Source organism: Eschrichtius robustus, chromosome 14 (assembly GCF_028021215.1).
Source record: "Eschrichtius robustus isolate mEscRob2 chromosome 14, mEscRob2.pri, whole genome shotgun sequence".
NCBI lineage: Eukaryota > Metazoa > Chordata > Mammalia > Artiodactyla > Eschrichtiidae > Eschrichtius > Eschrichtius robustus.
The window spans coordinates 35,499,324-35,521,126 of record NC_090837.1 but is presented as its reverse complement, the minus strand read 5'-3'; the positions used below and the strand labels follow the sequence as shown (position 1 = coordinate 35,521,126).

The 21,803-nt window shown below is 45.7% G+C and overlaps 1 protein-coding gene across 5 annotated transcripts in view; it reads right to left on the bottom strand.

Moving 5' to 3' along the window:
* DLGAP1 (DLG associated protein 1) overlaps window positions 1-21,803 on the bottom strand; it is an 846,176-nt gene that overhangs the window by 2,134 nt on the left and 822,239 nt on the right. For all 5 annotated transcript variants that reach the window (XM_068562839.1, XM_068562840.1, XM_068562841.1 and 2 more), the window contains 3 exons: window positions 20,677-21,098; window positions 4,998-5,089; window positions 834-986 (listed from right to left, as the gene is read on the bottom strand). In XM_068562839.1, the coding sequence (XP_068418940.1) occupies window positions 834-986; window positions 4,998-5,089; window positions 20,677-21,098 (667 nt within the window). The remainder of the gene's footprint in view (window positions 1-833; window positions 987-4,997; window positions 5,090-20,676; window positions 21,099-21,803) is intronic.

Sequence of the window (21,803 nt, the reverse complement as noted above, 5' to 3'; positions counted from 1 at the left end):
AGGGATCAGAAAAGGGCATCACAAGTATAGCTGTGCCTAATATTTAGAAGTTGAATCTCTCAGAGACATCTGACCTCAGGCCATAGGAAAGCAAAGGGTTAAAAAAGTCATGCATGCCTGGCCAGCCTAGGGAGGTGGACATTGGATACCTGGGCAAGCCTGGTGGACCCGCCATAATCAAATGTGAAAATTGCCATTTATTAATTCAAGTAAAAGAATTTGAGTCTTTATTTCTAAGCTCTTGCATGAGGAACCCAGTGAGCAATATTCCCCAAGGCAAATCAACCAATAGTAAAACTCTTAAAAAAATCCCAACATTTATGATTACTGTGAAACTTTACGGTGTGTATATTTTTAGACTTGAACAACAGTGGTTTCTTTATTACTATATTTATGAAATGATTATCAAAGTCGGTTAGTTTGCAGGGCTTCCTATTTTCTCGGAAACACATTCTAGGGGTGTAAGGAAGTTGAACTCTTGCTGTATGTAATCATGCACTGAAGATGTCATTTATTTTAGTTTAAAAAGCAAAATGGAGGCAGTTCCTTCCAGTGACTAAAATGGTTTAACTTAAAGTTTAATTAACAAAAAAAAGCCACATTCCCATTTTCCAATTCACAAAGACAGGTTTTTCTTTAAAAATATGCCTGAAACATATTACAGATAATATCCCAAATGATTACTATGTAAACATTGTCATTACAATGAAATTAATATGATATCAGCTCCATTTCACATTGTAAACAGCAAGACTGAAAGCAGAAGCCTATTTAGACTGTCCAGTGTTTGTGCAGGTTTTTAAATGAACCATACAAAATCTACATTGTTCTACCTTCTTGTCAAGAGGATCCATCTGTTTCCAATTATTGGCCTTTAACTGATGAAGTTCATCAAATTTCATACTAATATTTTCTATGGACAACTGCAGCATGTCCCAGAACCCCGCCAAATCCTGGGAGGTGGGCCTTGGATGAGCATTGGGATTCTGTACAAGAGAAAGAAAAACATTCACGCTTTAGAGGTGATGATCTAGTACAATAAGCACAGGACCAAGGTGGCATTTTCAAATATTTCAAATAACGCAAGGAGGATGAGTTCCTTTTGGTTTTCAGATAGGAGAGAAAAGTGAGGCTATAGATGGCCCTTTTATTTATTTATTTTATATTTTATATGTATATATGTCTTATATACATATTCACCTTTATTAAGGACTAATTGACAAATAAACTGCAAAATATTTAGAGTGTACAACGTGATGATTTGATATATACACACATTGTGAAAGGACTCCCCCATTGAGTTAAGTAACACATCATCACCACATGTATTTATCTTTTTGTGTGTGTGAGAACATTTATGTTCTACTCTCTTGGCGAAGCCCAGTTATATAATACACTGCTATCAACTATAGTCACCATGTTCTCATTAGATCTTCAGACCTTATTCATTTTATAGCTGAAAATCTGTACCATGTTACCAACCTCTCCCTATTTCCCCCACACCCAAGCCCCTGGCAACCACGTTTATACTCTCTCTTTCTATGAGTTTGGTTTTTAAAAAAAGATTCCACTGCAAATTATAAGTTTATACACTCATCTTGTACACATTTGAGTCAGTGATTCTCAATGTCAAAGTAAAATTCTTCTTTTGTTAATATAACATCCATCAGTACGCTATGGCAGGGAGTCTAAACATTTGAAAAATCCCAGAATGTATGATCTATGACAAGATGCATTTAAAGCTATATTTAAATGAAAATACCTTCTTGCAAAAAAAAAAAAAAAAAAAAATACAGTGTATTGGTACTAGAGTCAGTATTCAACTCCATGCCATCCAATATACTCAGAGAACATATAAGGAATCTAAAGTAAGATTCATTTTAATACTCATGTTGAGTGAAAATACTAGGGCAAACAAGTGATAAGTAATAAAAGAACTGGATTTTCAAAGTACTGTGTGTTTAACAATTAAGATATCTCTAATGTAGGAAGTCATTTTATCATATAAGTACTTGGACAAAATCATTTGGAAACGAATTAGTTTTAAATTGACCATAACGTAACACGGCAAATGTGAGAACACTTGTCTACACATACACATAGATGTCTGTAGTGACCCATTTGCTAGATAATATTAAACATCCTTTGGTTTGTGGATTGACTTTCTTTGCCCTCATTCACATATCCCTGACAAGTACTAGAAAGTACGAACCACTCATTTATATGGTCTGAGACAGGAAAAACAACTAAAGACTGAAGGTGTTGGTTACTACCTGCAACAGTAGCTAAAGGCATTCATGGGAAGATGGGTGGGACTCCCATTTGCCAAAAGTTTCTAGCAGGGGTCCGTTTTGGTTACCTCTGGGAATCTGGGCAATTGGAAAGACTGTGAAGTCTCATGCCATATAATAACTGGAGGCCAGTTCGTACTTTTAAAACCAACCCTATGAAAATATCATCAGAATTTCAGGAAGCGCAAGGTTGGTGACCATCAAAGTTAATAAGTTGGAAAGAATGTTTTAGCCCTTTCATGGACTAGCATTATTGGTCTGGCTTCAAAATAAATACAAGTAAAGAATATATTTATAAACTTACACTTTAAAAACTACCCATAGATCATTGGAATAAGTAAGTTCTAAAATTTGCGAGTATTTGGGTCAGTGTTAAACTCTAATGACATCTGAATTAACAAGAGGGTTTCTCTGTAGTACTTTGATTTAGTAAACTAAAAAGAAAGTTTCTTAATATCTAGGTTCAGAATAGACAGATAATAGCTTTGACAAAGAGCTTGTCAAATGGAGTTTTATGATCTCGCAATATATTTCTTTATCTTATTGGTAACTAAAAGCTAAATTGCTCATACTTTGAAGTTCACCAAAGTCTTTTAGGTCACAAGCCCTGTTGGCTAAACTGTTTTAGTGCATCAGTAGATGAAATGATAGAGGTCGTTTAACTCTGTAACACGGGCAATTTGTTCCTTTCCCACCAAGACTCTCTTTGCTGCCACATCATCCAGGGGATGGATGGGGAAGCAGAGAGAAAGAGCCTGGGCGCTCAGCCAGTCTCCGAATCAGAGGCTCCTGTGACACCCCAGCACAGAAGGAGATGCACAACCCGCTTCAGTCTGAACCAGGCCACTTGGAGGTCAGAGGTGGTAGAGGTTGAGAAGGATAAGGAGGGCCAGGTCCCTGGGTTGACTTTTGTTGCAATCCATTTATTCTATGCCTGAGAGTCAAGTAGGAGACAAGGTGCAAGTGTTTTCAGGTGTCCTCCTCAGAGTAAGAACTCAAGCAAGGAGAGCTGGGCCTGGTTGCGACCAATCTCCGTGCTGCTTTTATGCAGCTTTGTAGACCTAAGTGGTGCCATCACCAGGCCACCGTGCTTCCTGCTGCGGAGGAGATGGAGCTGAGCGATCAGGGTGAGGAGGGGACTCAAATCCTGGGGGGGATTTACAGGGATTGAAGTCGAACACACTGGGATTTGAACCTTGGCTCTGCCTCTTACCATGCAGCCCTAGCAAGTCACTGAGCTCTTCCAGGCCCGTTTTCCTCAACTGTAAAACCGTCATAAAAATAATGTCACCATATTCTCCAGACCGTTGCTTTGAGGATTTAACCAGATCATAAACTTAAAAGCTCTGAGGACACGGTGCGCTTCTCCTCCTCCTTCTATAATTCTTTTCAAAGGTGTGCTGTGTTTGCCCTGTAGTGTGTACTTATTGGTCTCTACCTGTGTCTTCTGGCCAGTTTGAGAAATATGGCTTTATATGAACTTTTTTACATTTAAAGAGCAAAGAGTCATATTAATTAAGATCTGTGACACATCTGCAAGTTTACAGATTAGCAGGAATTCTGTACCTTGCATGTAGTGAAGCTCAATAAGATATTGGTTGAATCACTTATCAACACATCTACTAATATATATTAGCTCATAATTCAGAATAGAATTTCTGAGAAGGTGAAAGAAGGGTCAGGTAATTTTTGCTGAGGGAGGAGAAAACAAACTATAGATGTCAGGGGTGGGGGTGAGGAGGAAGGAAAGGATAGCCCCAAGGGGAGGGTTCAAAAAGAAAAGCCTGGTGAAGAGGGACGGAGAGCACCAACTTTTGCAGGCTTTATATCTGCTCTTGGTTGAGCCCTGTCTAGATAAATTCCATTCAGACTGTATTTGTCCTTGTTAACAAGATGTGGTTAGAACTCTAAAATCATAGTTTGGGTCAATCAGATTGCAAATGATTCGTGTTTTTAACCTTCCAGGAGATAAATGAGTTGCTTTTCATTTTCTTTATTTAGATCCAACTTGATCATTCATTGACCAATAAAAGCTATTTTTGTGGAATGACACTTGTAGAGATGGTAGCATTAAAAAAAAAATTCTGTGAGGAAGCTCTTGCCCTTGTATTTTGCTGGTAATTTTTTTAAATGTTGTTGATGCTAGTATTGGTTTTGTCTCTTTATTCTGGTTTATTTTGTTTCTGTATGTCCAAGAAGGATGAATGATTCATTGGTCTCAGGGAGATCAAATCTATACTTTATGACACCTTCCACTTTTGATTCTTGAATTAAAACAGAGACCTCTGATAAGAAAATAGGCCCTGATGGCCATTTCAGAAAGAAACTCATTATCGAAAATGATTTTTTTGCTGTAATATTATTTTTTACGTATCAGTCTGCTCCATAGTTTGGTAAGAATAATGAAATCAGAAGGCCAGGAAAATGGAAAGTCTTCAGTTACCGAAAAAAAAAAAAGGCTGGGGGGCGGGGGAATGGAGTTTTAACTTGATTGGATCCTTTCTTCAAAGATTACTTAAGTATAACATAAATATTTTTAATTTTAAGAAAAGCAGGAAATACATGATTCATCAGAAAACTCTCTATTCCAGGTAAGAGAGTCCGATGGGCTCTGACTCGGTTCTACTTTAGTTGGACCGGTCTTGACAACAGGTTCGTCTCGTGGTACTAGCAGGGAAAATGGTAGTGATGGGTAAGGGTACCTACCAGGTTTTCTTCACACAGTTCTCTGAACTGGTAGAATTTCTGGGCCATAAGAAGTTGGGCACTGCCAACTGCGGTTCGGATTTTCCCTAGAACTGAAAAAAGCAAACAGACAAGAAGTTTACACGTGATGTCTCATTGCTGAGACTTAGTCTGGTAAAGCAAAGAGGAAGTTATGCTGTAGTAATTAGGGAAAACGATATGCACACCGCACGCGCGCACACGCACACAGCCCGGTCGTGGCCGTTGCTCTGCGGTCCATGGAACAGACGGTCCTGGGTTAAAGCAGAAAACCAACCTGGAGAAAACCACATGCTCATCATGCATCTTTCTTAGGAATAACGGAGTTTTCCATCACAGCCCTGGATGTTACCAGGAAAGGAGGCAAATAGTTCTGCTTTTTTTTTTTTTTTTTCCTTTTACTGCAAGGATGAATTTCAAGTGTTTACCAGTACAGTTATGGATTTATTTGTGTCAACAGTCATGGTCTGCTAGCTTGTTTTTCTAATCCTAGTCCAAACACAAGAAAAGCAGCCCTAACTTGGAGCGGGGAATCTCGTGGCACTCACCATATCCCATCCATAGCCTTCATTATTTTTCCGGAGTTCAGCCACTGGTACTGTCAGGAAAGAGCCATGGCCAGTTGCAAGATTGTCTAAGGAGTGAACATTGTCAGCCCGTTGCCTAGGGGACGCCAGCACCGCCCCTGCTTTTCCACTCCACGGACCAACGTTATTGTTCATAGAGGTTTAATTCCCTGTGCACTGTGCTGAAAATCCTCCCCGTTGCAAGCTACTTCTTGCCTCCGGTGCAGTCGAAGGGGAGAGCCTTTCAGCGGACGGGCGAGCTGAGCAGAAAGGAGCCTCGGCCCCAGCATCCCGGGCATCCCGAGCTCCGCGTTATCCCAGAGGCGCTCCCTACGCCGGTGGGGTCCCGGCAGCTGCGCGGCTGGAGCCCGGCCACCCGGCACTGGGCACCGGGCAGGAAGGAAGGGGAGACGGCGCCCACAGAGAAAGCCAGAGCGGGGGAGCCTCCGAGGGGGGCTTGCCCGCTTGGAGATCTTCACAGGGAGAGATTTTATGGGACTGAAGCAGTGTTTTTGCTGCTGTAGTTTTGTTCTGAATTTACCGAGCCTGAGACTCGGAGTGGAATTAGATCTCCCTTTCCTGACCTCATTCCCCACAAAGACTGAGAAGACAACGAAAAGCAACTTCATTTTGGGGTTTGTAGTCATCTGCTACTCTGTTGAAGGCTGCCAGGCTGGATAATGATTTCGGCTGCCCACGCCCTGGGCACTACCCAAATATTTCAGCCTTCCCACACATGTGACCAGGGCATCTCTGAACTATAGAAGTCACCAGTCACACCAGAGCTGAAGTGCAGAGATTACCTCCCCAGGGATAGCGGGGGTCCCCCTTGAGAGCCACCAGGCAGCAATTTTTCAGGCCTAGGAGTTGACTTTTTTTCAATCTGCTTGTAAAATCTTTGGGGATGATTAATTACCTTTTCCTCTTTAACAGATCAATCACTTGTGTGAGGTCTCCCTCCTTTTCTCAACACCCCAAAGCAGAAAAGACAGCACGGGGCACCACAGAAGTTAAGAGTACTGGCCCTGACTGGCCAAGGATCCTTGCTGGAACACTTCCTAGCCACTGCCCTGGACAAGTCACCTAATCTCTGTTTTCTTATATGTAAAATGGGGCTAAGGGTACCTACTTACTGGCAGGGTTGTTGTGGAGGTTAAAAGCGGCAATGTGTGTGAATTGCTTAGGACTGGATCTGATTATACAGCAAGTGCTCAATAAATGTTTATTATTGAGGACCAGGACTCCACACTTCCTCTGTGGGTGTGCGACTGTGGGCCCCACACTTGCTCTGCCCAGAAGAGAAGAGAAAAAAAAAACCCAAAAACTGTTATAGTAATCATTATTTGAAAATGTCACTGTTTTTTATTTTGGAAAAAAGTTAAAATACATGAAAGTACAAAAAGGGCAAGAGAGCAAACATCCATGGATGTGCTCTCCCTCAAAGGATCAAATGTTAATTTATTTCAAATTTGCTTCTGAACTTCTTCTTCTTTCTTTTTTTCCCCTCTCCCTCTCCAGTGAAAGGAAGGCCTATGGATAAAGTATTTGTTCTCTACTTCTGTCCCCTTTGCCTCCCTCCCTAAAGAAAACCACCACACCAGACAACCAACATCCCAGTCCCACCCCTGAGTTTATGAAGGTGTCTCCTTTGGTCCTAGAAAGGTGACAGCTAAGGGCCTTCTTGAGAGCAAAGGAGAGTGTTAGATTGGGGTGACCCCTCTGGCACAGCTGAGACCCCACGGCCTAGAATGGGCAGTTTAAGGCTCTGTCCATCCAGGAGGAAGATGTGCCTCTGGGGTTTCCTTTAGTTGCTTTTTTCTCACACTCTGGTCCACACAGTCTTTCCAGATTGTTCCATCCAAATGTAGTTAATAGTTTTTACCATCCATTTCCCTTAGGGCCCATTCCCTGCCTCTTCCAGAATAATAATCTCTGCTGTATCACCCCAGGCATGCCATTTAACCATGATTTATTCCATCTATTTGTGTCACATGTAATCACAGAATAGGCCTTGTCTTGCTTTGCCGCTCTTTGCATGTAGGGAAGCCTGGTTTCCCTGCATGCCTAAAAGAACCCTGATGGTGAATTTTTTAGGTTCCTTTCTCCCTTTCCTTTCCTCCCAGCTCCTGTGTTAGTCTATCCCCCAGTGGGACTACAGAACAACAACCCAAAACGCTGTTGAACTGAATTCCTTCTATGTAAGAAGTGGGCATCTCTTTATTAACTCCCCCACTTATAAGCCTAGAGACCTCTCATCCCACGATGAATGGGTGGCTCTGGGGGATCATAGCAGAGAGGACAGGCCTGGGTTAGTTCACCACACAAAACCAGGAAGATCGGCAAGGCCATCACTGTTTGGTTTTTGCAAAAACCTGCCTATTTATATTACTATTACCTTGTATTTCAAAGCACTTTCTTTTGCCCTACCCAAGTACGTGGGGAGTTTCTTGCCTTTTGGGAGGTCTGATGTCTTCTGCCAGTGTTCAGTGGGTGTTCTGTAGGAGCAGTTCCACGTGTAGATGTATTTGTAATGTATCTGTGGGAAGGAAGGTGATCTCCGCGTCTTACTCTTCCGCCATCTTTCCCAGACCCCTCAAAGCACTTTCACACGCACATCTAATGTGATCCTCACAGGACCCCGTGGGGCAGGGCCAATGTCATCATTTTAGTTGAGAAAAGCTGGGCTCAAAGTATGAAGTGCCTTCCCTGGGGCCCTGGTCCAGCTGTGCCCTTTTCCCTCAACACTTACTGAGAACTGGTTCTGAATCTACTCAACTGAAGGCCTCTGAGGGTGATTTCTTTCCTTTATCCACACTTTCTAGCCACGGCCAGTGGAGAGAAGGGGGGCAGCTGTAACCAGTCAGTGGGGGAATTTGCAGAAGTTCGGCAAGTCTGATTCCTGTCCTACATCAGGGCAGGAGGGCAAAGCACGTCTACCGAAAATGATTGTCGCACAAAGAAATCTCAGTCGTGAAAAGAATGCAGGAACCAGGGATCACTTGAAAGAGATGGCGGGTGTAAGGTTCAAGTTTTGGTTTTTCTTTGAAAGACTATGCATCGTAATGAGAAGCAGAGAAAGAAAAAATAGTCTTTTATGAAAACTACGATTTAAAATTTCCTCGCTACATTCAATCAAAACCCCAGACATCTAGAAAAGAGCGCACCTCCTCCTTCCCACTGACCCCCACAAGGTACCATTTTTATTTTGGGAAGAAGGAGGTGGTATAAAAGGCACAGGAGTGAAGGCAATGAACAGTTTCTCTCAAGTGTTCAGTGAGTGGTAGCCGAGTGAAACAAAGGCCATCTCCTCTGGGGACGTGTCTGACTTTTGGCTGAGTCAAAACCCTTACTGTATATCCATAGGCCTAGCTCCCTATCTCTGCCATCACGATCTGTGTGGTTGAATCTGTTTGTCACAAGACTTTCAGGATCAAGGGATTCCTGGCCATGAAACAAAAGCAGAATCATCCCCTTTCCCAGTGGATTTGGATAAAAACTGGTAATAAAATCTGGTCCAGCTCCAATCGGAGACACTGGATGAGACTGAGCTGGGTCTATAAGGAACCGCATGGGAGATGACGCACATATTTATACTGTATCAAAGGCACCAGCATCTTACCATGTCAAGCTGAAAACATCCCCACTATCTAGACAGTTGGAGGTGTTTTATTGGGAAAATGATTTTTTTCTTTGTTTCTACGTTTCTGCATGAGTAGGTTGGTTCAGGAATAAATATGTGCGACCCTTTGTTTGAGAAAAATATCCTTAAGCATAACTAACATACGCATTGAATGTTCCAGGAAGTGTTAGGCCTCTAGAGCTGACAAGCCAGAAGCACTGGTTGGTTTGACTGCTTCCATTTCTTACAGACTATGCCGGCTCCACCATCAGCATGCTAGGCCTCTGAAACAGAGCAGAACAGACATATTTTTTTATATCTTCAACCTGGACACTACCTATCAACACAAAGGAGTCCGTCTGGCTGTCCCACCAGTGGTGAAGCTTCTACAGTGGGCAGGCTGGGTGGAACACGTCCCAGGCCCTGCCGCCCACACCTAATTCACCTGGTCTGCTTCCTTTCCTAACTTCCTCTCTGTGTAACATACAAGGAAGAGACTAGGCACTGGAGTCAGAAATACCACTTATCAGCTGCGGATCTTGGGAGAATTTATTGTACTCTCAGACTCTGTTTTCTTTGTCTGTCAAGCGATCATAATACTATCTTCATAGGATTGCTGATTATTTAATGAAATCGTATATGAAAATTGTAAGGATGTAGCAGGAATTGTAACTCCTATATCCTATCGACATTCTTTAGCTCTTGGTCATTCACCTGGGAAACTAAAAGGTGACATGATCCCAAACAGGGAATTATTTCTCCTGCTAATCTTCACGCTCCGTCGTCTCTCCCCAACAGTGTGAGCTGACTGAATGTCCTCTTTTTTTGGTGGCTTTCATGCAGGCAGACTTAGACAAGCGTCAGTGCGTGGGTGAATCATGCCTTTGGTCTGTGTGCATAAGGAATCCACAACAATTCTTCAGGGCCCCAGATTTTCGTGCCTATCTGTAGAGTCTGGCATAGCTCCCCACCTAACAGAGCTAGAACAGTGGCCAACTGGCTGCTGGATGACAGAGACACACGGAGAAGACAGGACCTTAACCAAGGCTGGATGCCTAGACCGTCCTGCCGGAGCCTGTGCAGAAAACAGACTCGCTGCAAAATCAAGGGTCAGACCCTCCCCGGGAGCCACAGATGCTCCAGCAAAACAAGGTCCATCTTCAGGTTCACAGTAGGCCAGACACATCTGGCCTGCAGGGCGCTGGGCCCACCCGATGCTCTGTGAGCCGTGTTTTGCCATGTGGTTTAGAGCCATTCAAATCCATGGGCTCCAAACTCAGCCCGTCTCTTGCAGCCTTTCATTAGTCCTTCAAGATGGTCTTGGTCACCTCCCTCCCTGACCCTCCTTTTCTGACTCTCATTCACTCACAACTAGACCCCTGCTACCTCATCTTCAACCATAGCTTTGCCTCCTATGAGATGAAGTAAACAGGGGGCTCAGGCATGAACACTCTCAGTGTTCTGCCCTCTCCTGACACTTGCCCCCCACGCAGTTCCCTAAAGCTCTAATGAGTGATGGGCGAGCAGTGACGTGGCCGGCATCAGAGACGTCAGGTGCCTGGAGTTACTGCCATTGCTTCCTAACGGAATCAGCCCACGACCGATAACTGCCCCCGTCCTAAACAGCTCTCTACGCCCACCCTTCCCATCTACCTGTGTCCTTGGCCCGCCTCCCTCCTGGCTGCTCGGAGAACCTACTCCCTCTCTGCCACCTCTGCCCTTCTCTGCAGCCTTACTTGAGAGGGCTGCCACCATTCTCAAGTCTCTCCCATTCTAAGGGGAAAATCCTCCCCCATCTCGTGATCCCCTCTAACTAAAATAAAATTCCTCTTCTCCCCTGTTATGGGCTGAATTGTGTCCTCCCCAGATTCATCTGTTGAAGTCCTGACCTCCAGGACCTCCGACCGTGACTGTATTTGGACCAGGGCCTTTACGTCGGTAATTAAGTTAAAGCGAGGTCATTAGGGTGAGTCCTCACCCAACAGAACTGGTGTCCTTATAAGACGATGGGATCAGGATGTAGATACACACAGAGGGAAGACCAAGCCAAGGGGAGAGGCCTAGGGACAAACGGGCACCTTGAGCTCAGCCTTCTAGCCTACAAAGCTGTGAGAAAAGAAATTTCTGTTGCTGAGGCCACGGATGGTACTTTGTTATGGCAGCCGGAGCTTACCAACACATTCCCTTAAACGCTGGATTCTCCAAAGGGCAGACTCCTTTGCTCTCTCTACATCCTCAGCTCCCAGTGGTCCCCCCTCCCTGCGGTCTGGCTCTCCCCTCCCCTGCCCCCTCCTGGACCTCTGCGTTTGGCACAAAGGAATCTCAGCCCCCTGGGCGCCCACAGTGCTCTCTGGCCCTGACCTCGTTTTCCTCTTCTTCCCTCCACCTCGAGAATGTTGAACACAAAACTCGGTCCTGAGCCCCCTTCCCTCAGTCCCCTCGAGTGATCCCATCCATGCTCCTGGGTTCGACTATTCTGTAAAATAGGTTTATTTTGCTCAAATTTGTAACTCTGGTGTATACCAACCCTTCGTGCAGCACGTCTGAGCAACCGCTGGACACCTCTTGTCTCCCCACATCCACATTCCTCTCAGGAGTCCCTGGTTGCTTACGATTAGGGCTACAAGGCTCCATCACCCCTTCCACAGCATGAATGTTCTCCCTCCATTGCCAATTGGGAGGTTTGGTCCTATTAACTGGAGGGTCTTCTTATCTCATATAATTCTCACGCTTAAAACTTTTCCATGCTCCCCTATCATCCCTGGGATAAGCGGGAAACTCCCTTCAATGGCCCACCTGTCCAGCCTCACCTCTGCCCACTCCCTCAGTGCCCTGGGCCCTCAGTTTCCCAAATCCAAAAGCTGGTCTCTCCGCAGTGCCTTTGCTCAGTCTAAACACTGAGCTGGGGTGCCTCCTGCCTTGGCTCCCACACTGGCCCCGCCCCACACTGGCCCCGCCCCCACACTGGCCCCGCCCCATGTGCGCAGGTGTGCATCCTCCAGAAAGGCCTATCCCATTTCACCTGTCCCTCGCTTTGCTCCTCAAATTCCCATGCACAGCTCTGTCTCTGCCCTCTCCGCATTCTTTCCAGCACCATCTATTTATATGTCTGACTTTATAAGCAGGCATGGCATAGACTGTGCTGATGTAACTCGCAATTATCCTGTTGGAAGAAGTTTTGAAGTGAACTGACTCATCAATAAACTCTACGTTAACCAGAAAAATTAATTAACGGCAAGATTCCAGGCCTAAGATTCTGCTTCTTTAAGGTTTTACCGTGCCTAGCACCACTTTTTCCTTACAGTCTTGACTGATTAATTAGCTAAGATAGTCTTGGCGGGGCTATTCTTCCTCTTGGTTTTCTGTTTAGAATACTAGTTGTGCTTACTCAGGCTGGAAGAATCAAGCCATTTGGGAAAAGTTGAACGAGTTTGTGGGTGAATTAAACCTCCTTATCCTCAACTTTTGACTTTTTACTCACCTGGCCTCCCCCCCCCCCACCCCGGGGGAATGTCGTAGACTTTAGGAATGAGGAGGAAAAAGGAATTTTTTAAAAAGTGGATCCACCCACTTACTCCAAAGTCATGTGGATTTGTCAGACGAAATCTGTGTGATTTCAAGTCGGGATTATCCAAGTGGAGACATTTTTATTCACGAGTTTGTCCTCGTGGCAAAGAATTTCTCCAACCAACTGCCCAGCTGCTTCTCAAATACATTTGTGATCCAGAGCTGTTGTCAGTAAAAAGGTCTCCACAGAAAACATGGATCTGTTTCTCTCCTGGCTGACAAGGGCTGCTCTGAATGTAACAAGAGCACTTTTTTTTTCCCCCCTTAAAGGAGCCAAAACTTAAATGAACAAGGAATGATGAATTTATGAATTTATTAAAAGCTAATGAATAAAGAATAGAATTCTCCAGTAGAAATTATCCCACGGACTAAAACCAGAGCTTCCACGGGGCTAAACCATGGGGGAAATATTATTTTGTTTGTGAAGAGCAAGTTTTCAAAACTTGCAGCTAAGTTTTTTTCCCCAGTCCCTACTCCAGGAGTCTCACTCATAAAAGATGGTTACGCTTCGATCCACATCTCCATTTACATCAGCCATGAAATAGTAACAGCATCTACATCACATAGATAAATACAGCTTTTGAGCCTTTGAGAGCTGAGTGAGATGAAATGAGTTAACATTTCCCTTGGGAATATGGAAGGCCTAAATACTGCATTTGAAGGCCATTGCAATGATCTTTCACAGAAATTGCTGGTGATTGTTAGAGAAAGTGATCCGGGACCACGCTCCATGAGTCAGGCCCTCTCCCTGCAATCTCTGCCTCTCTGCAGCGCAGAAGTGTCTGGAATACCGGGAACAGCACTGGCCCAGGGACCTGGAGAGCTGCTTCCGGGCATCCTGCCTTCCCTCTGCCCATCTTCGCCTCTCCACGCCTCCACGCCCCTCAGCCTCAGACCACTCCCAGTGAAACACACCCACAGAAGGGATGCTCGGAAATGACCTTCCAGCAGCAACACCTTTCTCCTTGTGCCCAGTGCTGTGCAAAGCAAAATGCAGCCAGCGTTCTAGAAGGTTAAACATAAGGCACATTGCACACAGTTTTCTTTTCATTCCTGCCACTTCCTGGTCACTAATTTCAGGTTGGCCAGACCTTAACAAAGAGACTATGCAGTGTATGTGCATGTGTGTGTGTGTGTGTGCGCGCGTGTTGTGTGTCTTGGGGCGTGGGGGCGGGGAGGGACCTTTTTTTTAAAAATAAATTTTATTTATTTATGTATATATGTATGTATGTATGTATTGGCTGCGTCGGGTCTTCCTTGCGGCGTGCGGGCTTTCTCTAGTTGCGGCGAGCGGGGCCTACTCTTTGTTGTGGTGCGCAGGCTTCTCATTGCGGTGGCTTATTTTGTTGCGGAGCACGCGCTCTAGGCGTGCAGGCTTCAGTAGTTGTGGCGCTCGGGCTCAGCAGTTGTGGCTCGTGGGCTCTAGAGCACAGGCTCAGCAGTTGTGGCGCACGGGCTTAGTTGCTCCGCGGCATGTGGGATCTTCCCAGACCAGGGCTCGAACCCGTGTCTCCTGCATTGGCAGGCGGATTCTTAACCACTGCGCCATCAGGGAAGCCCGGGAGGGACCTTTTGAGGGTCATTGCAAAAGAAAGATGAGAATAAAACCGGAAGGAGCTAGGATGCACCCACCTTGCCCCGCTTAGAAGCACACAAGGCTTGAGGCAACTGAGCTGAGGAAATCACAGAGCGCTGGTCGGCCTGCCACCCACCCACCAGTCCTCAGGCTGCAGAGACCCTGGGCAGAGCCAGCCTGGGCATGGCACCCATCAACGGTCGCAGCAATGACTGTGCACAGCTTCCCATAACTCAACCTGAAACCGGGCAAACCCCATTTCGGGTTTCGTTACCAGCCCCACGTTCGCTGCCAAGGGTCCCAGGCCGTCTGGGGGACTCAAGGCCAAGTTTCACTAACGGGGATGCTATTACCGGGCAAAATTAAAGTGGAATTAATCTGCCTCCATCCCGCACACGCTTTGGGTTTATCAGTTCGTTTCAGATAAAGCCTGAAAATTCCACAAATAAGTTGTCCACAATTCAGGAGGCACTGCTAGATTTCCAAGCACAATCAACCAGTATTTCATCCTGGGGCCACTGAAACCCGAGCCCGTGTTTCGAGCCGTCCGTGCTGGACCGCATTCCTGGTGGGAGCCCTGCGCTCCATCTGGGCGTTTCGTCCCAGTCAGATAATACCAGACGGATCTCTGTAACAGGCAGGCCCCGGCCAACAGCACCGAGCCATCTCCCTGAGACAGCTGTTTCACACAAGGCCCCATTGTCTGAGACAAGCTCGGATCGGTTTACTTCGAGAGCTGCGGGAACGTTCTGTCAGCTGCCGCGGCCGCGAGGAAACCTCGCTCACTGCAGATTTCCCTTCTGTTATCGAGCCAAAAACCTACCATCGACTGTTAGGGAGCAAGGTTTCACCCAAGAACTGAAGTCCTCTCGCTGCTTTTATTTTAGCAGGGAAAACAATAGACCCACACACCCAAAGAATTTATAGATGCACTTTTGGAAAGCTGGCTGGAGGTGACCGGGTGACTGTGAGTGCTTGTTTCCTCTCTGTGCTTCCTGGAGCACTTTGTCCAGTTTTGGGGAAAGCAATGTTTTCCAGTCCTGGAAGACCACAAACAAGATCCCTAGGAAGCAGCAGTCAGAATCAGGATGATTGCAGCATAAAATAAGTGATCACTGAATAATTCCTGAAGACTGGATGGCTGTTTTTGTTTTTTTTTTTCCTTCAACTCTGTGATAGAGAAAGGTGATCGCAGCCACCCCGTGCCCCAGGTCTGAACCTCAGGTTCCCATGTAGCAGATGAGTTCTCTTCCTAACTTCTCGCCCCACCCCTGCCAGTGGACATGTTGTATTTTGAACTCAGGAAGATATTTAACAAAATACCTTACATTCTTATAAGCATGATGAATAACTCTGGACGTGAAGAGAGCAAGCCTGACCCAGCTACCTTCAGCTGCTGCAGACTTTTTTGGGGGGGCAGTGGGGGTGGATATTTTTGTGTCTGTGGTAAAACGTACGTAAGATCTACCATTTTAACCGTTTTTAAGTGGGCCGTTCAGAGGCATTAAGCACAGTCACCAAACGTTTAAAAATATTGAAAATTTGGAATAATTCCGGGGCCCCACGAAATAAATTAAGCAGGTGTGGTTAGACTCATTCCTTTCTTCCACCCTATCCTGCTTATCTTTCCCTACCGAGGATGAAGACCAGCTCTCCTGGGAGGAATCTGTCACGGAGCCACCGTCGTCATGTACCCTGAAGAGAGACCTTCCTATCTAGGACCCAAAGGACACATAAGGTGGCCTGGCCAAGAGACAGATCTGCATTTGACCCATTTATCAAAGCTATTTTTCTGAGTGTACACAGATTTTTTTTTTCTTTTTTTTTAAGCTGGTTACTCAGACATTGGCTCTGCCTGCCAAACGGGATTGGCCCCTCTTCCTTACCACCCGCCCCCCCCCCCCCCCCCCCCCCGCCTTATAAAAAAAGCGAAGGTTAAATGAGAGAATTAGTAAAAACAAAGGCCCTCTGCAACCCCAGGCCCACTTATCAGAACAGGACTGCGGTTGCCAAGGAAGCAGGGACAGATATGTATGCAGAGCTTTAGAGCAGCCAAGCACACACAAAGTATCATTATCTTGTCAAATGTTATTCCTGTTGTATCTATTCCATCAGGCGCTTCTGTGTTCTGTGACCTTGGACGAGAGACTGCCAGAGAGCTGTTCTGAGGGCAAATAAAACAACACCTGTCAAAGCCTATAGCCCACGGCCCAGGGGATTGTGAGGACAAGATGGGTGTTCGTTCATGGGTTTATATTCTCCCTTCCTCCCGGCTTTCTGATCAGATCCTCACTGATTTCCATTTGCCTCATTTGAAATTGGCGACTCTTTGACCGGGCATGTGTGTGTACCTCTGCGCTGTTTAGAATTCTGGAATGCTAGTGGGTGGAAGCTTCTGTTTTGTCCCATCCAGGGCATGAAAGATAGAGAAAGCTTTCAAGTGCTTCTGGGATGGAATCGCGTCCCAAGAGCTGGAAGGGACACGAAGGTTCATCTAGCCCATGCAGCTGACAGACACACAAGTCCTTTCTAGCCTTTCTGTGGCAGGTGCTCATGTCCTTGCCAAATCCCCCGTTCTGATCAGCAGGGCTCCCTACCTCACAAGGGAGCGCCCCTTCCAGCTTTCGGCAACAATAGCGGGTGAGCTACCTGTTGAATATTTTGTAACTACTTAGGAAGAAAGGTTTTGCCAAGGAAAATACTTTTGTAAAACAGTATTTCCAAGATAGTCCCAGGACTCAAATACATATTCACTGATCCCCTACTCTGTGCCAAGAACCGTCAGAGGGGCAGCGGATGTGAAGATGAATTAGACAAGAGTTAATTTCTGTCCTTAGACCTCACTTTTCAGCGGAGGAGAGAGATACATAGATTATCATCAAATAAAGTTGGAAATACCTGCTAGACAAATGTGCAGGCTATTACAGAAGCACCAGGGAGGCACACCCAATTCAGCCTGAAGGGATGCATTCTGCAAAGACTTCTAGAAGGTGAGGCCCAAGCTGAGACTTGAAGGAAGAGCCATTTTTGTAGGTTAGATAGGCTTACACAAATAGATGTTTCTAATCTGAATCAGTTTTGTACCTTTAAAAAACCATGTAGGAAAGGCATTTACCTCTGATCTTTGTGTTAGCTGTTTGATCTAAAGTTATAAAATTGTATTTAAAAAAATTAGTAAGTTGGACTTTTCACTATAGACCATTGGCTTTCAAACTGTATTCTAGGAATCCTGGGATTTTTTTTGGTGGCAGGGAGGGTTTCTAGGGACCTCTGTCCAGACAGTGGTAGAGGCTGAGCAGATAGGACTCCAGGCCCTCACCAAAGAGCTTCACCGTTCTTCCTATTATATTTATTGGTGTTGTGTGTAATTTTTTTTTTTTAACTTAGAAAAAAGGGGCTCTGATATCGAAATGCGTTTCAAACTACAGAGGGAGACTCACTCCCCAGTGCAGCGGGTCTCATTGCATACTTGTCATCTAAGATTAATTTACTCAGTTGAATACTTTAAGCAAAGCACCAAAAATACTCCCACTCTAAGTTATCTTTGTCTGTTCTGCAGTCATGACCGTCACACCCCCCTACCGCCCTCAGGCAGCAACCTCGTAAAACAGAGGCAGATCTGAGAAAATTTATCACTACTCTAAAGACAACGTCCTTAAGAAGACGGCTTATTCATGGTGGGACAGAGGCACCTTTGCGTACAAAGACAGCAAATTATTATTAGAACAAATCTTGTTATAACAAAATACCTTCATATGGAATAGGTTTATAAGTCCTATTTATAAATCAATATTTCAAATAACATCTGAAGTAAAATTCTGGAACAGTGAATGAACGAGCAGTTCCTTCATGTGCAAGATACAAATATGCTTCTCTTTCGTCTCAAACACAGGATGAGAACCTGAGTTTCTAACAAGATTTTCACCTTTCAAATATATGTGCTTGTATCAAAATACATTGACTTGTTTTCATAGCTCCTTAAGTGTTAAGGAAGATTTTTCTAAATATTTATACAATGACTATCCTCATGCATCATTATAAAGCTGGGTTGAGAGAAGTAGATCTAGTCTCAGATGGGAAGAAAGCATCAGATTAAAAGAAAACACCAGATGAGCAGCTTCCCCAGGTCTTATTGGAAGCCAAGCAGGGAAGCTAGAACAAGTTCGAATCAATGCATTGAATGAACTAAAATCTGCAAGACAGCTTGCCCTGTTGAGCTGTGCACCCGAGGCCATTGCTCCTTAGACATGGGCATTTTTCCCAGGAAAAGCTACTAGGCTTCGGGTATACCCACGGGGAAAGGAGAATAAGAAGATGCAACTGCTAAGAATTTCTTACTGGAACCTTCCCCCGCCCACTGCTGCCGGGCTGTGCTTCTTCACACCCCTGTCACCTAGGCACAGAGCATATTCTCCCTGTGGATCCACACCTGGGTGAGCCTGCAGTGGCACCAACGGTTGGGTCAAGTGTCAAGGAGGTTTACTTTTCCACTGCTAAGTTGTTTGCACTCATAACATGCAAGAACAAAAGGAACGTTACAGAAACCCATTGATGGATTTTCTAACCTGCTCAGAAAGGCAACAAATAAGTTAGTCAGCGAGGGGATAGGGGTCAGGAGCAAGAAAAAGCAGAGAAGAGCTGTAAGCAAGACACAGAGCAGAAATCCCACAACCTGCAAACTGTCTCCGTTCTCACAAAAGTACTTCCTTTACGGGAAAACTTGCTGCTCCCTGACACAATTAGTTTGGTTCACTTAGTAAGTCAACTGAACATGATTTACAGAAAGCTCTCGATCTAATTATTAAGAAATTATTATTGTTTTTGTTAGGGATGATAATGCACGATGGTTATATACATATATATAAAGTCCTTATCAGAGATACGTAGTGAAGTGACGGGATGCGTTGGATTTTCTTTAAGGTCCTCTGGCAAAAATGATGACAAGGGGGGGAAGATGAGACCAGCCAGTAGTTGAGCTGGGTGATGGGAATATGGGGGTTCATTACAGTAAACTCTCTACTTTTGCAAGTGTTTTTAAATGTTCACAATAAAAAGTTAAATGATTTTTAAAATAGGTCTAAAACCACATCACGATAATACTCTTCCAGGTGGTTCCCACACAAAAATGAAGGCAGGCTTTGATGCCTACCACTGAATTTCTCTGATTCAAAAATATCATCGGTTGGAAGATCCACCATTCATTTAATAATCGTTTTTCGGAGGGAAATAAACACGCAACAATGAAATACACACATTATAAATTCTATTCCAATTTCAAAATTGTTGTTAATGTGCAACCGGACTGCAGTAATCTGGCAACTTCTTTGTCAACTGTTAAATAGGAATCGTTGGGGCTTCCCTGGTGGCGCAGTGGTTGAGAGTCTGCCTGCCGATGCAGGGGACACGGGTTCGAGCCCTGGTCTGGGAAGATCCCACATGCCGCGGAGCAACTAGGCCCGTGAGCCACAACTGCTGAGCCTGCGCGTCTGGAGCCTGTGCTCCGCAACAGGAGAGGCCGCGATAGTGAGAGGCCCGCGCACCGCGATGAAGAGTGGCCCCCGCTTGCCGCAACTAGGGGAAGCCCTTGCACAGAAACAAAGACCCAACACAGCCAAAAATAAATAAATAAATTAAAAAAAAAAAAAAAAAAAAGGAATCGTTGTTGTTGCAAGGCCAAGTCTGAAAAGAACGGTGTGCGGGGTCTCCGTTATTTATTTAACTTAACCATCCTTTATTTGATCATTTATTTTAACCCATTAAATTGGGTTAATTGCTTCAGCGGCTGAAGGTTTGCCTTCCTAAAACCTAAGGGCGAAAGTGCGGGCTAACCAGGTCTAAGGATGTCAATAAGCTTGGCGTCTACAGGCCTAGACACGACCGGCCTTGTTTTAATCCTGTATGTTAATGAAAGTAATACGCCTGGAAGATTATAAATGCCCAAGGCACGCGTATCTGGGGATCTTGAAACTAGTTAGAATTTCTGTTCATTCCCTGAGAAGCAGCACCACTGCGGGAGCATCTTGGGGAAGAGAAACCGTGTCGGAAGCATGAGTCCACCCCAAGTTGGTCCAGAGGTGGAGGTCGCGGAGGCAGAGGTAGAGAAGGTGTTACAGCTGCCTGGCGGGGGGTGGGGGGGTATCTTTATTGGGCACCAGGGGCGTGTGGACTCGGCCCGAATCGCCCAGCTCTTCCACACGTTCCCGTTTGGGATGGGGACCTGCAGGGCCTGCCCAGCGCTACGAAAGCATCCCCCACCCACCCCCCCCAACCCCGCCCCCGGCCCCGGGGATCCGACCCCGGGCGCGTGCGCAGGCGCTGCGCCGCCGCACTTACTGTCCTCGGGCAGGCTGTTCTCGCGCTCCTCTCTCTCCATTTGCTGGCACCAGCCTTCCATGCGGTCCCGCTCCGCCTGGAGAAGCTTCAGAAACCAGTGGCCGTCCCGGTGGCACACTGACCTCTGCACGGCCTCCAGGGGGTCTTCGGTGATTGAGTCAATCCAGGGGTCTGGGGGCGGCAGAATGGAAGGGTCGAAATCCGCATCGAAGTCCTCGTCGGCCGCGCAGGCGTGGTAGTGGTTTCCTGAGCCCTGGATGCTGACCGTGGAGGTGCTGGCGTCCCGGGAGAACTGTCTGGCCACCGGGCCGGGGCACGAATTGTCCTCTATAGACTCCAGAGAGTTCTCCAGGTTATCGTGGAAGTCCAGGTCGGCCTGCACGGCCGTCGTCACACTGTTGGATCGAGTGAACCTGCGGAAGCTTGGAGGGATAGAGAGAGACATGTTAGTTCAAGGATGTTTCTCGAAGCAGAACTACATTCTGCGTCTCTTCGTGGGTGTGCAAGAGGGGGGGTCTCATCTTCTCAGTCTGCAGAGGTAGCCCTTGACGCCAGCGCATCGATTGCCCTGGCTCTAGTGTAAAGAACACAGAGCCCTCATCTCTGTTCAATATGGAATACGAAAGCGTATCTAGAGAAGGTTTAGAAGTGGACCACAGGCACCGCTCTCAAAGCCAGAATGATGTCCGGGGTTCAACTTCCTCCCCAAATCGGCAGTGGCTTGAATCCTGACATTCAGTGAGGGGTAAGTTTGATGAGGGATAAGGAAACAATTCAGTTATCTCTTAGTCTGCGTAATTTCCTTTGAAACAAGAGGAGGAAAAAAAAAAAAAAAAACCCCACCTGGGCCAAAACTATCTTGAATCCCACATAACCACATTTCCCAGGGACAGCTCTTACCTGAAAGCAAACTAAAATGTTATTAAGCTCCCCTTAAGATTAAAGGTCCTTTCCCTGGGAAGGCTTCACCTGTCTCTTGATCGTAGAAATCATTGTGATAATTTGATACAAAGCCTTTGGGGCAAAATCAGCTCAAGGTTCTAGAGTTTTCCGGTATCATCCTTCCCTGCGCCTTTAATTTCCCTCTCCATAGTTCTTCTACCGAGGTGATAAAAGACAACTTGTTG